Consider the following 13,654-nt stretch of genomic DNA (forward strand, 5'->3'; position numbering starts at 1 on the left):
ATGTTTGGAAGTGAACTTAGGACCCTCCCCCAACTTATGATTTTATAGCCAATAGGTGATGAGGTTTATTTGCATATTTCCAGTCACATAAGCAGCCCTGGAGTGGAGACAGTGTCAGACTCAATTCCTCCTCCTCCTCCTCAGAGGAAATTCGCCACTTCAGAGGCACAGCTCTTCACTTTAAAGGGCGACTTGCCCCGCGCCAAGCCGAGCCGAGGCTCCTGCCCTCCAGCGCCTCCCTGATTCAGCTGGTCCATCTGTCTGTCCGTGCGCCTCCAGCGCCCAGCAGCTCTTTCAGAAGGACGTGTCTGGAGATGAAGAGCAAAGCCCTGCTCCTGGTGGCCTTGGGCGTGTGGCTCCAAAGTCTGACCACCTCCCGTGGAGGGGTGGCCGCTGTAGACCGTAAGTTTTGCGCCCGGGCTTCCCTCCACCTGCAGACCCGGCTCTGTGGTCATTAACAAGTGCTCTGAGAGTGGGAGCGAATGTGTACGAAGTTGGAAGGGGCTGAGGACGAACACTGGGGACTCCCCACCAGAGCGCTGGTCCCCCAAATCGAGCCATTAGGGTGGGCCCTGGGAGGAATAGAAAGGGAATTTTCCCTCCGATTTCGCTGGTGGCTTTCAGTTCCCCCTTTCCCTCTCTCCCGGGTTCCCGCGCTGCCGGGCTACTTTGGCTGGCTGAGGTCGCATTCCCAGGCACCCGAGCAGAGCCGGGGCGGGTCTGGGGGCGTGTGAGGGGCGGGGCCAGGCAAGGGAAGAGCCTGCATGGTGTGACCAGCGGAATGTCCTGGCTGTGGGGGCTCTGGAATGAAAGGCACGCTTGGCCAAGGTGACCCTGGCTTGGCCGTGGCCGTGGTTCAGCCCCCGCCTATGGGAGCGCGGGCAGAAAGTCACCCCTTCTTGGAGAAGCTGGCCCAGGGAGTGGGAAAGGCGTTGTTTGCATTTAGACGCTCCAGGCGCCCTTGTACTCCTTGGTGGGTGAGGGGAACATGGGGCCCGGTGTCCAAGGGGACGCCGCGTCCTGCACGCGTTCTGACGCCAGGGAAGCCCTCCAACGTCCAGGCACCCAAGCTTCATTAGTGCTGGGGATAGAGAGAGGAAAAAGGCCGACCACGGCTGAAAACGTGACTTCGCAAAGAGCAATCTGACAGTCTACAAGAGGTTTCCCCGCCTTCCAAGTTGAAGGTGTCCAACCTTGGAGGTGCGGCAGCGAACTCTTGGGCAGCTTAGGGTGGAGCCCTAATTATCACTGGTGGTTCTCAGGAGTTAAGACACTTGGGAGCGAGGTGAAATGTCTTTATTGCTGGGGAAAAGGAGTGCCCAGCCCGAGCTTTGCCCACAAAAGAAGCTGTCTGCGTTAAGTTGAACTTTAGTTTATCTAAAATACAGCAGTAACTCAAAAGGCAACTGAACCAAGTAATAAAAAGAGGCAAGTCGTACCTCTCTCCACTTCCACAATGGAATTCCAGTTAGGGCTGTGTTTTTTGGAAGTGCAATCAAGCAGAATGCTCCCAGGTAGTCAAGTTAGACATAAAATTATTGTTAGATTATTTTTTAAAGTTTATTTTAATCAAAGTTTGATTTGGTAGAAAGATCTAGCATTTTTATTCTGTTAGATCACTTTAACCACACAGGAGGTTCAGTTAGACGGTCTTAACACATCTCCTGGGCTAGAGGCAAACATGTGCAGTCCACATTTGTAAGCTTTTGCTCTCCTGCATTGACTGTTCTGGTGGCTGTAGCGGCAAGGAATTGGGATGTGAATGCATAGATGCTTGGCTCAAATCCAACAGTTGCTTCACAGGAGAAAAAAAAAAGAGCAATTTCCTCCCTTGCAATTTTTTTTTTGCTTCTAAACACTCACTGGAGTGTCCACTATTGGGTTGGTTTCGACTGGATGGTCAGTAGCAACAAACCTGCATTAGAAGTTTATATAGTCTCATATTTTTTAGCAAGTCCAGTTACCTCTCTAAGCTAAGCTTTCCCAACTGTAAAATAAAGGGGATAGACTAGATAAGATCTTTTCTAAAGGCCCTTCTAATTCTTATTTTTTTTATTCAAATGGACACTTAAATAAATTGGATTTTAACCAACACATGCTTTTCTTGACTGTAAACATATGATGTGAAGGAAGCATCATTTGCTAGTATATATGAAAGTACTATTTCATTTTACTCCTCCAATTTACACATGCCTCTAGAAGTGAGGATTTTGACGTGCTGGCCAAAAGGGAACAGTCTTTGGAGAAGGTCATCATGCTTGGAAGAGTAAAGGGTCAGCACAGGAGTGGAAGTTGAGGTGGATTGACACAGTGATTGTGGCAAGAGGAACAGGCGTGTCAGAGACGGTGAGGTTGGCTCAAGATAGCAAAGTTCAGAACCACTGTTCATAAGGTAGCAGACTCAAGACACCTAACAGTAGCAGTACTCCAATTATAGCTACTTCACTCTCCTTTTCTCCTCCAAATGAATTCACTTAGGAATATGAGAATTTCAGAGTGGCTCACATGTGGATGAAAGGTAGGCAGCACTTCCTCCAGGCTCTCATTTTATTTATACCTTTTCTATTTTTCTTTCCAAGAAGACAATGAGGAAACAGGGCCCTGCCCTGAGGCTCTTTCTCTGGGAGTCACCACACACTCAGCACAGTGCCAATTAGGAACAGAAAGAGCTGGGAGACAGAGTCAGGTGGGAAGTCAGTTCTCAGTAGCTGCAGTTCTGTTTGACTGACTGGTGAATTTCCAGGGCATCATCTGAGTTAAGCGTGATGAGTGATGAAAGCAAAATAGCAGATGTCACTTTCTAATAGAACTCAACAAAGGAATGATTGATTAACTGCTGTATTGAAAGGTGGGAGTCAGGAATAGGGTAAGCGTTGCAGTGGAAAATTCACTTTATATCAACTTTATTTTTAGCTCAGCTGCGATTCTTTCTTCCTGAGCAATAATCAGGCTCTCCGCTTTACTGACTTGATTATGTCAGACTTCAAGAAAGGACCTTGACACACACAACAGTTTGCTGTTAGCTTCTTTTCTGGACCACCTGCTCCCACATTATTACCACAAGTGATGCATTCATTCCACTGCATTAAACATGCAGAGTGTCTAGCAATCGAGATGGTGGTTTCTGACGACTTTGGATCACAGAGTGTAAAGAAAGAAAAGTATTATTATTTTTCAATGACAAATAGCATTGATTTTAAGTCTAGATGGGATTAGGGAGTTAACTCATAGTGTACTTTTCAATTTTTGTGCCAAATGATGTTGCTGTTTGTAGAGGCCAAGGAGTCAACACCAACTCATAGCAACCCTATGCACCACAGATCAAGACTTTGCCTGATACTGAACAATCCTCACCATTTGTGCTGTACTTAAAGCCAACTGTTAGAGTCACCGCGGCAGTCCATCTTATTGATGCTCTTCCTCTCCTCTGCTCCTCATCTTTCCAAGCTTGTTGTCCCCCTCCAAGGACTAGCACCTCTTGGTGACATGCCCCAAGTATATGAGACAAAGTCTTACTATGCTTGCCTGTAAGGAATGTCCTGGCTAGGAATGACTTTTTCTTTTTTTTTTTTTTTTCTTCACAAGTAGTCTTTTTCACATTTCCTCTGAAAACTTGGAGATTCTTTTCGTTTTGGAAGGCAACATATGATTGGACTCTTGAACTCTAATTCTGAGAGATTTATTATGTATATTTGTATTCCTTTGACTCTAACTGTACACCACCAATTCTTTGTAGCCACTTTAAGAGAGGGCAGTGGCACCGTTTGGGCACTTAACCAGAGTTAGCTGGTACAAGTAAAGGAAATAAATGTTTACTCTGTCAGGCGAATGTGATAACCACTACACTACAGAAACACCTGTAAATAAATATTTACTTTGAAAGAAAAAATTAATCACCTAGGTGACATTAAGAGATAGGAATATCTAATTTTATTCTGCTTTGGAGATTGGTTGTTTGTTTTCCCAAATTAAAGTTTTTTTGCCAACCAACCCTGCATTGAGCAAGTCTGTCAACACGTGCTCATTTCATATGGCCTAGTGGTAAGAAACTGTGTTGCAATCCAAAAGGCACGTGGTTCAAATCCACCGGCTGCTCTACGGGAGACAGATGGACAACCTCCTCAGATGCGATTTACTGTCTCTGCAAAAGCACTCTGGAGGGTCAGCTATGGGTCAGTTCTGACTTGATAGTACACAACAACAACCATAAATCACATTTCGGTAATTGTAATATTCCAAAGCTCATCATAATGCTATATAGTACTCTTAAAGACTACCATGTAGTGTAAACATAATTTATATATGCACTGGGAAAACCAACCTAAAAAATCTCATGTGACTAATGTTATTAATTTTTATTGTGGTGCTCTGGAACTGAACCTGAGATCTCTCTGAGGTATGCCTGTGTTGGTGTGTGTTTCTACTGGAAATGAATACCTACATTTGTACTGCTTAGTTATTCTCTCAGAATTATTAAATTGGGTGTCAGGTGGTTTGATATTTTGACCTTTTCATTGAGTAAACAACTATGGCTCATTAATTAGCAATGGGATAGACCAAAAATGAGAAAACAGATAGCAACAGCCATCTTGATTTAATTCACCACCATCTTCAGAGCAAACACTCTTTGGTACTTGTGTTCATCTATGGATGACCTTGTCTCTCTCTAGACAGATAAGTTAAGGAAATGGTATTCTAGCTCTGATTAATTGGAGGTTTCCTATATGGATTAAAGCTCAACACCAAGCAAACAAAGATTCTCACCACTGGGCCAATTGGCAGCATTAATATGGATGGTAAAGAGATTGAGATAGTTAACAGTTTTAGTTTACTTGGCTCCACAGTCAACACTCTTGGTACCAGCAGCCAGGAAATCAAGAGACAAATTGCATTGGGAAAGTCAGCTGTGAGGGACCTCTTAAGAGTACTGAAGAGCAATGATGTCATGCTGGAGACTAAGGTGCGCCTGATCCTGGCTATAGTCTTTGCAATTATGTGCTATGCATCAGAGAGTTGGACAGTGACTAGGGATGATAGAAAGAGGATTGATGCTTTTGAGCTGTGGTGCTAGAGAAGAGTGTTGGATATACCATGGACTGCTAGGAGAGCAAACAGGTTTGTTTTGGAGAAGGTGAAACCGGAATGCTCCTTGGAGTCAGCGATTCTGAAGCTTCGTCTGACATACTTTGGGCATGTTGCAAGGAGGGACTGGTCCTTGGAGAGGGACATCATGTTTGGCAGAGTGGAGGGACGGTGCAGGAGAGGAAGACCCTTGATGAGATGGATCGATTCTGTGAGTGGAGTGGTGGGAATGAGTGTGTTTGAGACGGCAAGGTTGGCACAGGATAGAATGACGTTTAGAGGGTCACTATGAGTCACAAGCGACTCGATGGCACATAACAACAACATATACATTCACAGATGGTTTGAAAATCTCTGTCTCTCTCTCATTGCCACCAAGTTGGAACTGACCCTCCACTGAATTTCTGAGGCTTTAAATCATATAGGAGAAAAAATATCATATAGGAGAAAGGACTCATCTTTTTCCCATGGAGCCACTGGTCAACTTGAGCTACAAGAGAGATTAGCAATACAAGGCCCTGGGAATTATGCCACCAGAGTACTGCTTTGAAAATAGTCTGGTAATTTTTTTTTAGAAGGGTAGTTATTATTGTTGTTAGGTGCCATCAAGTCAAATACAACTCATAGTAACTAACCGTATGAACAACAGATCTGAACCCTGTCCTATCCTGAGCCATCCTCATCATCTCTGACACACGTAAGCCTATTATTGCAGTCACTGTGCCATCCATCTTGTTAAGTGTCTTCCTCTCTTCCAAGTATGATTTCCTTTTCCCAAGAATAGCCTGCTCCCAACAACATGCCCAAAGTATATAAGATAAAGCTTCACCACCCTTACCTCTAAGGCGCATTCTGGTTTGTTCTTTTGGGAGTCCATGACTTCTATCCTCCAACACCACAAGATAAAGGCATGAGGAAATGGATTTGCACCTAGATTCTCACAGACTCTCTGTCTGCTACTCAAGATTGAGATTTTTATGGGAGGAGACTCCTATTTTCTTCTATGGAGCAACAGTGTATTTTAACCACTGACCTGTGGGCTAGCAGCTCAACAGTATATTGTTGTCGTTATGTGCCATCAACTGGCCTGCAACTCATGGTAGTCCTTTGTACAACAGCTCTTAACCCTGCCCTATCTTGAGCCAGTCTCACTGACTTAGACATACCTACTCCCACTACTTCAGTTCCTGTGTCAGTCTATCTCATCCAGGGTCTTCCTCGTCAGTGTGATACTTTCTAAAAAACCCATTGGTCTTAATTGTTAATTATGGTTAAAAAAAAAAAAACAACCGAAAAAAAACAAAACAAACCACTACAAACAGCAGCATGAGCATTAGGACCACCACTTTCAGTAACATAAAATAGAGTCCTCATTTCTATCCAGTTTCCCTGAAAACATTCACCAACAGAATAATCATTCTATTTCATGGTGTTAATTTAAGTCTCAATAGTCTGATTAAACTGGACACTTTTAACACACATCTCCCAATTTTTATTTTATCTTTATTTTCAGAAGGGTGGAAATTTGGTCTTAATTTCAGAAACAAATAACCATAAAATTAATTTAGGTGGTATGGGTTTTTAACATTTCATTCATAGAACCATTTTCTTTAAGTAGGAAAAATAAATTTACATATTAAATGTTTCCAGAGCTTTAACCAAAGGCTGCGCTAGAATATCAATCTGACTACATCAGTCAACTTAATTAGGTAATACTATACCTACTCCTCATTTGCCATCTTATTTTCCTATATTTTGCATCTATAATAATAGACAATTGCTCTCTGGCTAGTTGACACATTTATGAGCACAAAGGTTTTAAGTAAGTGTAGGGCTGGCTCTGATGGTTAAGATTGTATGTCAGCTCCGTGAGGTTGCTGCACTGGTTCTACAGTTATGTGAAGATGCAGTTGGACAGTTAGTAATGATTTAATCATCCTCCATTTTCATTCCTAATGTGATCATCCTCAGCCTTCACATATTTCCAATTTTCACATAATGACCTTGTCTTTGGAGTTTAACTATGTCAAGAAGTGAGGACTAGATGTGTTGAATTTTTACTTCACCAGATTGACCAATTCAGCAACCTAACTAATTTTCAGTTAAAATTAGCTTCCTACAGACACTGTTTGAGTTGGTAACTATAGCTCTCAGTCTCAGCGACCAAGTGGATAAAGGATGAATTCTTTAGAGGTGTGTATGTACATGTGTATGTATGTGGTACAGAGAGAAAGAGGATAAAATCTTCAAAGAAAAGAAAAAAAACAAAAATGACTGGTTTAGTGTTAGAATAGAAGAGTGCTCCACAGGGTTTCCAGTGACTGTGACCTTGCAGAAGTCGATTAACAGGACTTTCTTCCAATATGCCTCTGCATGGATTTGAACTGCCAGTCTTTAACCAACTAGTCCAACATTTAATCTTAACTGCACTACCAGGATACTCCCTTCAAAGGGAATTGCTTAGCAATGGGCTTTTATGCTTCATATGCTTGTTTACATAATCATCTTATCCATCAAATAGCTAATAGCTGCCTTTAAGTTTCACCTATTTCTTTCCTGTGATGCTCCAAACTACTTCTTTGCTAGCAAACATACTATCCTGTCTATACATACATTTAACCTTAGTAATAGCTGGTACATATCAGTTCATCTGACATTTGAGTAAATGCACCTTAGGGCAATCTTGTTTTGTGGTAGAGCAAGTAAACCTACTGACCAGACAAGGTCTATCTTTCTTTATCATGGTCTATTAAGTCAGTTTCTAAAGGATTGTTGGAAGTTTGGGAAGTACTTTAACTTTAGGATGCTGAGGCACTCATGCACTCATAATATGAAGAGCTGTAAGAGTCTAAGAAGATAAAGTAAGGAAAACTTCACCAAGAATCAATACAGTTTATTATGTCATATATAGAATTTGCACAGAATTGAAACCTTTCCAAGTGTTTGCATGTGGTTTTTTTGTACCATCGAGTAAGAATCAACCCATAACTGACCCTCCAGCAGGTCACTTTAAATCACACTGAAGTAGATTGCTCATCTTTCTCCTGAGGGATTTGAACTGCATGCTTTCAAGATTGCAGAACAACTCCTTACCACTTGGCCACCAGAGCTCCCTTATTTTTACACAGCTCCTGCTATTGTTGGGGGCCGCAGAGTCAATCCCAACTCATAATGACTTCATGTAACAGAAGACAACTGCTTCACAAAATATCCTTGTTGTAATCTTTAAGAAAGCAGATCTTCATGTCCTTCTCCCAAAGAGCCTCTGGGTGGGTTCAAACCATCAACTTTTCAATCAACAGTCAAGTACTTAATCATTGTGCAACCAACACATTATTTCCCTGTCAAAGGGCTTCGTTATGCTTCCTGTACTTTGTTGTGGTTGTTATTGTTGGGTGTCAGTGAATTGTAACATACCTTCCAGTGGGCTTTCAGGGGCTTTCAGGGGCATGGGAGGAGATTTCCCAACCTTCTTCCATGGAGCAGCTATAATGGATTCCGTCATGGTTAAATCCAGCTATAGTGGATTCAACCTTTGAAACTGCAATGCAGCTTCTTACCACTAAGCTATCAGAGCTACCCCCTGTAGTTTAACAATTCAGAATATTTCCGCCGTCGAGAGTTTTCATGGAAAAACTGTGACAAAATGTGAGAATTTTCACTTCCAAACATACGACTGACTGACACTCAATTTCATATGGCAGTCATAAACAATTGAAAAAAAAGTGTTTCTAAGCACAGTTATCAATTTAAAAGTATGTAGCAATGTGTTAATATAAGAAAATAATTTCCTTTATCAGTAGAATTAAAATAATACTTAAAATACAAACTTACATGAGTGTAAGAATTTCATATTATTTTCATTACAAGCTATGGGCTCAATATAAAATGTTGTATGAAATTGGCTCTCAGGGAACCATACATACAATCTAATATCTAATCTATGGTTGAATAAAACTTGGGTGTGTGTGGGTGTGTGTGTGTAAGCCATTCTTAGTAATGTCAAACAATTCTCTTAATAATTTCAAATTCCCTAGCAATACCAGTACCACAAGGTTGCATCATAATTCTGGGGGAAAGTAGCATACATGTGAATGGGGCCCTCTGGAGTTGTGCAGCACCATTGTCCTAAATATATGTTGGACAGGGAGTTGGTAGGCAACATCTATTTTTAGTAGGGTGTTCAGATTATTTCTGCTCTAAAAGTCTGGTAATTGAACATGTTAAAATTAGGTTGCTAGGGAGGAAGTATGAGTTATTGGAGGTGGGAAAGTGTGGGGGAGCACAAAATGAATTCTGTTTTAAATTTCCTAAAGTACTTTCTAATAAAACAGAAGTGAGGTGATCACTGAAAGCCAATCAGATTAGGTAGCTACAATATTTGTTTCCATTATCTAACAAATAATAAGACCACTAAGGTATGCTGGTGGAGTAGGGAAAGGGGTGGGTCAAGACACACTTAGTAAGGGTGGGTAGCAACACTGAGTTTATTAGTCATTTCTCTAATTGGGTAAATGTCTTTCATCAAAGACCAAGTGAGCTGTGGGAGGATATCAGGAATAATATCCATGAAGAATGCAAAAAATCATTACAAAGACAGAAGAGGAAGAAAAGACAAAGATGGATGTCAGATGAGACACTGAATATTGCATTAGAGCACTGAGAAGCCAAAGCTAAAGGAAGAAGTCAAGAAAGAGCTGAACAAAAAAAAAGGGGCAACTCAGGATGACAAAACAAGGTATTATAATGAAATGTGCAAAGAGCTGGAGTCAGAAAATCAAAAAGGCCGAACTCTCTCAGCTTTTCTTAAGCTGGCAGAATTGAAAAACAAATTCAAGCCACGAGTGACAATACTTAAAGATGCTTTGGGTAGAATGGTAAATGATCCAAGAAGCATTAAAAGAAGATGGAAGGAGTATACAAAGTTACTGTACCAGAAGGAACTGGCTGACACAGAATTTCATTAAACAACATATATGCAAGAGCCTGTGGTGAGGACGGAGGAAGTTCAAGTTACTCTGAAAGAATTGGCAAAAAACAAGGCTCCAGGAATTGACAGCATACCAATTGACATATTTCAACAGACGCTGCCCTGGATGTGCTCACTAAGTGTGCCGAGAAATCTGGAGGACAGCCACCTGGCCAATGGACTGGAAGAGATCGATAAGTGTTTCCATTCCAAAGAAAGGTGACCTGACAGAGTGTGGAAATTATCTAACAGTATCATTATTATCACATGCAAGCAAGATTCTGCTGAAAATTATCCAAAAACGAGTGGAGCAACACACATCAACAGAGAACTGCCAGATATACAGGCTGGGTTTAGAAGAGGCCGTGGTACTAGGAATATTATAGCTAATGTTAGATGGATCTTGGCTGAAAGCAGAGACTATCAGAGGAACGTCAGTGTTTCATTGACTATGCAATGGTGTTCGAATGTGCAGATCACAACAAACTGGCTGACTGAGAAGAATGGGAATTCCAGAACCTTTCACTGTACTTATGTGAAACCTGTACTTGAACCAGAAGGCAGTCATCTGAACAGAGCAAGGAGACACTGCATGGTTCAAAATCCGGAAGAGTGTCCACCAGGGATGTATTCTGTCTCCATACCTTTTCAATCTGTATACAGAACAGATCATTCAGAGGCTAGGCTGTATGAGTAGGAATGTGGCATCAGGATTGGAGGAAGATTCATCAACAACCTGCATTATGCAGATGACACAACCCTACTTGCTGAAACTGAGGAGGACCTGAAGTGTTTGCTGCAGAAGGTCAAATACTACAGAATTCAATATGGATTGAAGCTCAACATCAAGCAAACAAAGATTCTCACCACTGGGCCACTCGGCAGCATCATAATGGATGGTGAAGAGATTGAGATTGTTGATAGTTTTAGTTTGCTTGGCTCTACAATCAATACTCTTGGTACTAGCAACTAGGAACTAAAGAGCAGAACTGCATTGGGAAAGTCAGCTGACAGGGACCTCTACAGAGGACTGAAGAACAATGACGTCAGGCTGGAGACTAAGGTGCACCTTATCCATGCCATAGTCTTTGCAATTGCGTGCTATGTGTCAGAAAGCTAGACAATGACTAGGGATGATAGAAAGAGAATTGATGCCTTTGAGCTGTGGTGCTGGAGAAGAGTGTTGAATATACCATGGACTGCTAGGAGAACAAACAGATTTGCCCTGGAAAGGGTGAAACCAAACTGCTCCTTGGAGGCAAGGATTCTGAAGTTTTGTCAGACATACTTTGGGCATGTTGCAAGGCGGGACCAGTCCTTGGAGAAGGGGCATCATGTTTGGGATAGTAGAGGGACAGAACAAGAGAGGAAGACCCTCAATGAGATGGATCTATTCAGTGACTTTGGTAATGGGAGTATGTGTATCAGAGACAGTGAGTCTGGCACAGTATAGAGCAGGGTTTAGGGCTCTTGTACATAGGGTTGCTAGGAGTTCCAAGTGACTCAATGGCACATAACAACAACAATAAAGTACTTTGTAGTTAATAAGGCAAAAGTTGTTGTTGTTTTTTGGTGCCATCGAGTTGTAGACGACTCATAGCGACCCTATGAACTGAGCACTGTTCATACATAGAGTTTCCGGAGGCAAGCCATTTCAGAAGTGGATGCCGCTCCTGCTTCCAGAAGGCGAAAGTAGATATCTTTAAAGTAGGATCAGTTGCAGAGCAAGTGCTGATCATCAATATATTGGAGTCAAACTTCATTAGATGAAGATCCATAGGTGGCACAAATTGTGTTCTGATGGCATGGTCCATGGGAAGTTGTGCTGCTAACTCAAAAGTCACAGTTTTCTAGTGGTTCAAATCCATTAGGAGCTCTGAAGGTGAGTTGTTGTTGTTATGTATCATTGAGTCACCCACGACTCCTACTGACCCCTATGTACATCAGCTCCGAAGCTTGCCCTATCCCAAGCCAGTCTCACGGAATCCATCACACCTAACCCAATTGCCCAGTTACTGTGTCAATCCATCTCATCCAGGTTCTCTCTCTCCTGTATTGTCCCTCCACCTTTCCAAGCGTGATGTCCTTCTTCAAGGACTAGTACAGCCTGGTCACTGTGCACAAAGTATGTGAGATGGAGCTTCAAAACCCTGTCCTCCAAGAGATGAATAATTTTCTCCTATGTAAATTAGAGCCTCCAAAAACTCAATGGAAGGTCAACTATGAGTTGGTTCTGATTCAGCTGCAATGAGTTTGAGGACTTTTTTTTTGAGGCATCAAGAATGCCAGTGCTGAGCATTATGCTCTCTTAAAAATCATCTATGTATGTGCAACAATGAACTCAAATAAAAACATTACAATAAAACATTTATTTAAAAAACTTCTATCTATATGAGATAAAATTTGCAACAGCAACTTGAAAGATAGGAACCCTACAGGCTAGTGAGTTTTTGCTAATAGGGGAAGAACAACTCAGAAAATGTGAGTAGCATCACTGTTAAAAAGCAGGACTAATATTGGGGGTTTGGGAGAAGAATAGGATAAGAGTGAATAGATAATGAACACTGCATTGAACCTGAGACCTTGTTTGGAGATTCTAGCAGGGGAGGACAGTTACTCATATACACTTTACTGACTGACGGTCTGTCTTCTATCAGGGATGGCTGTCCTCTTCAATCTAGTGAACGGCATTGGAAGGGACGCACATGGGTCAGTGAGTGAGGAAGGGGACACCCACTTAGCCAGCCAGATCAGCCGAATCAACCTTGGCAATCAATAGGGTGACAGATGTTGCAGCCAGATCGCACTCACACCCTGAACACTGCATTGGAACAGATGAAGAAATGTTTATAAGGACTATATGATTAGGTATTACACATATGACAACAGTCCAGAGCAGAAAGGACTGGGGTAGGAAGGTAGGTAATTGTGCAATAATGAATGAATAATAAAACAAACAAAAAAATTAAAAAAGTGAACTGGGGGAGGGGGAATGTGCAATAATGAACCAATTAAAATCCAACTTCTCTGCAAACTTTTATTAAAATCACAATTAAAATAAACAAATATTAAGTAAAAAAAGAAAAAGTGAGTGAGAAAGATTGCATAACTCATAGCATGGAACCAATGCACTGAATTATATGTACAGGAACTGTGGAAGGGTGTATGTTTTACTATACATAACAGGAACAATAACAAAACCAATACAATTTTAAAAAAATATTAATGATGGTGATGGGTTGTAAAATTAAAACATAGCATTCAGAAAGATTCTCATCACTGGACCAACTGGCAGCATCAGGATGGATGGTGAAGAGATTGAGATTGTTCACAGCTTTGATTTGTTTGGCTCCACAGTCAACACTCTCGGCACCAGCAGCCAAGAAATTAAAAAATGTATTGCCATGGGAAAGTCTGCTGTTAGGGACCTCTCCAAAGTACTGAGGAGCAATGATGTCTCTCTGGAGACTAAGGTGCGTCTGATAAAGGCCACGGTCTTTGCAGTCACTTGTTATGCATCAGAGAGTTGGACAATGACCAAGGAGGATAGAAGGAGAATTGATGCCTTTGAGCTGTGGTGTTGGAGAAGAGTATTGAGAATAT

General features: G+C 41.7%; 1 protein-coding gene across 1 annotated transcript in view; it reads left to right on the forward strand.

Moving 5' to 3' along the window:
• The first annotated feature begins 314 nt into the window (after positions 1 to 314).
• The window catches only part of LPL (lipoprotein lipase), a 30,663-nt gene continuing 17,323 nt past the window's right edge, over positions 315 to 13,654 (forward strand). Inside the window, exon 1 of the mRNA XM_006884898.1 lies at positions 315 to 402. Coding sequence (XP_006884960.1) covers positions 315 to 402 — 88 coding nt within the window. The remainder of the gene's footprint in view (positions 403 to 13,654) is intronic.

Source organism: Elephantulus edwardii, unplaced genomic scaffold (assembly GCF_000299155.1).
Source record: "Elephantulus edwardii isolate Elephantulus edwardi_28Jun2011 unplaced genomic scaffold, EleEdw1.0 scaffold00038, whole genome shotgun sequence".
In the NCBI taxonomy this organism is placed as follows: domain Eukaryota; kingdom Metazoa; phylum Chordata; class Mammalia; order Macroscelidea; family Macroscelididae; genus Elephantulus; species Elephantulus edwardii.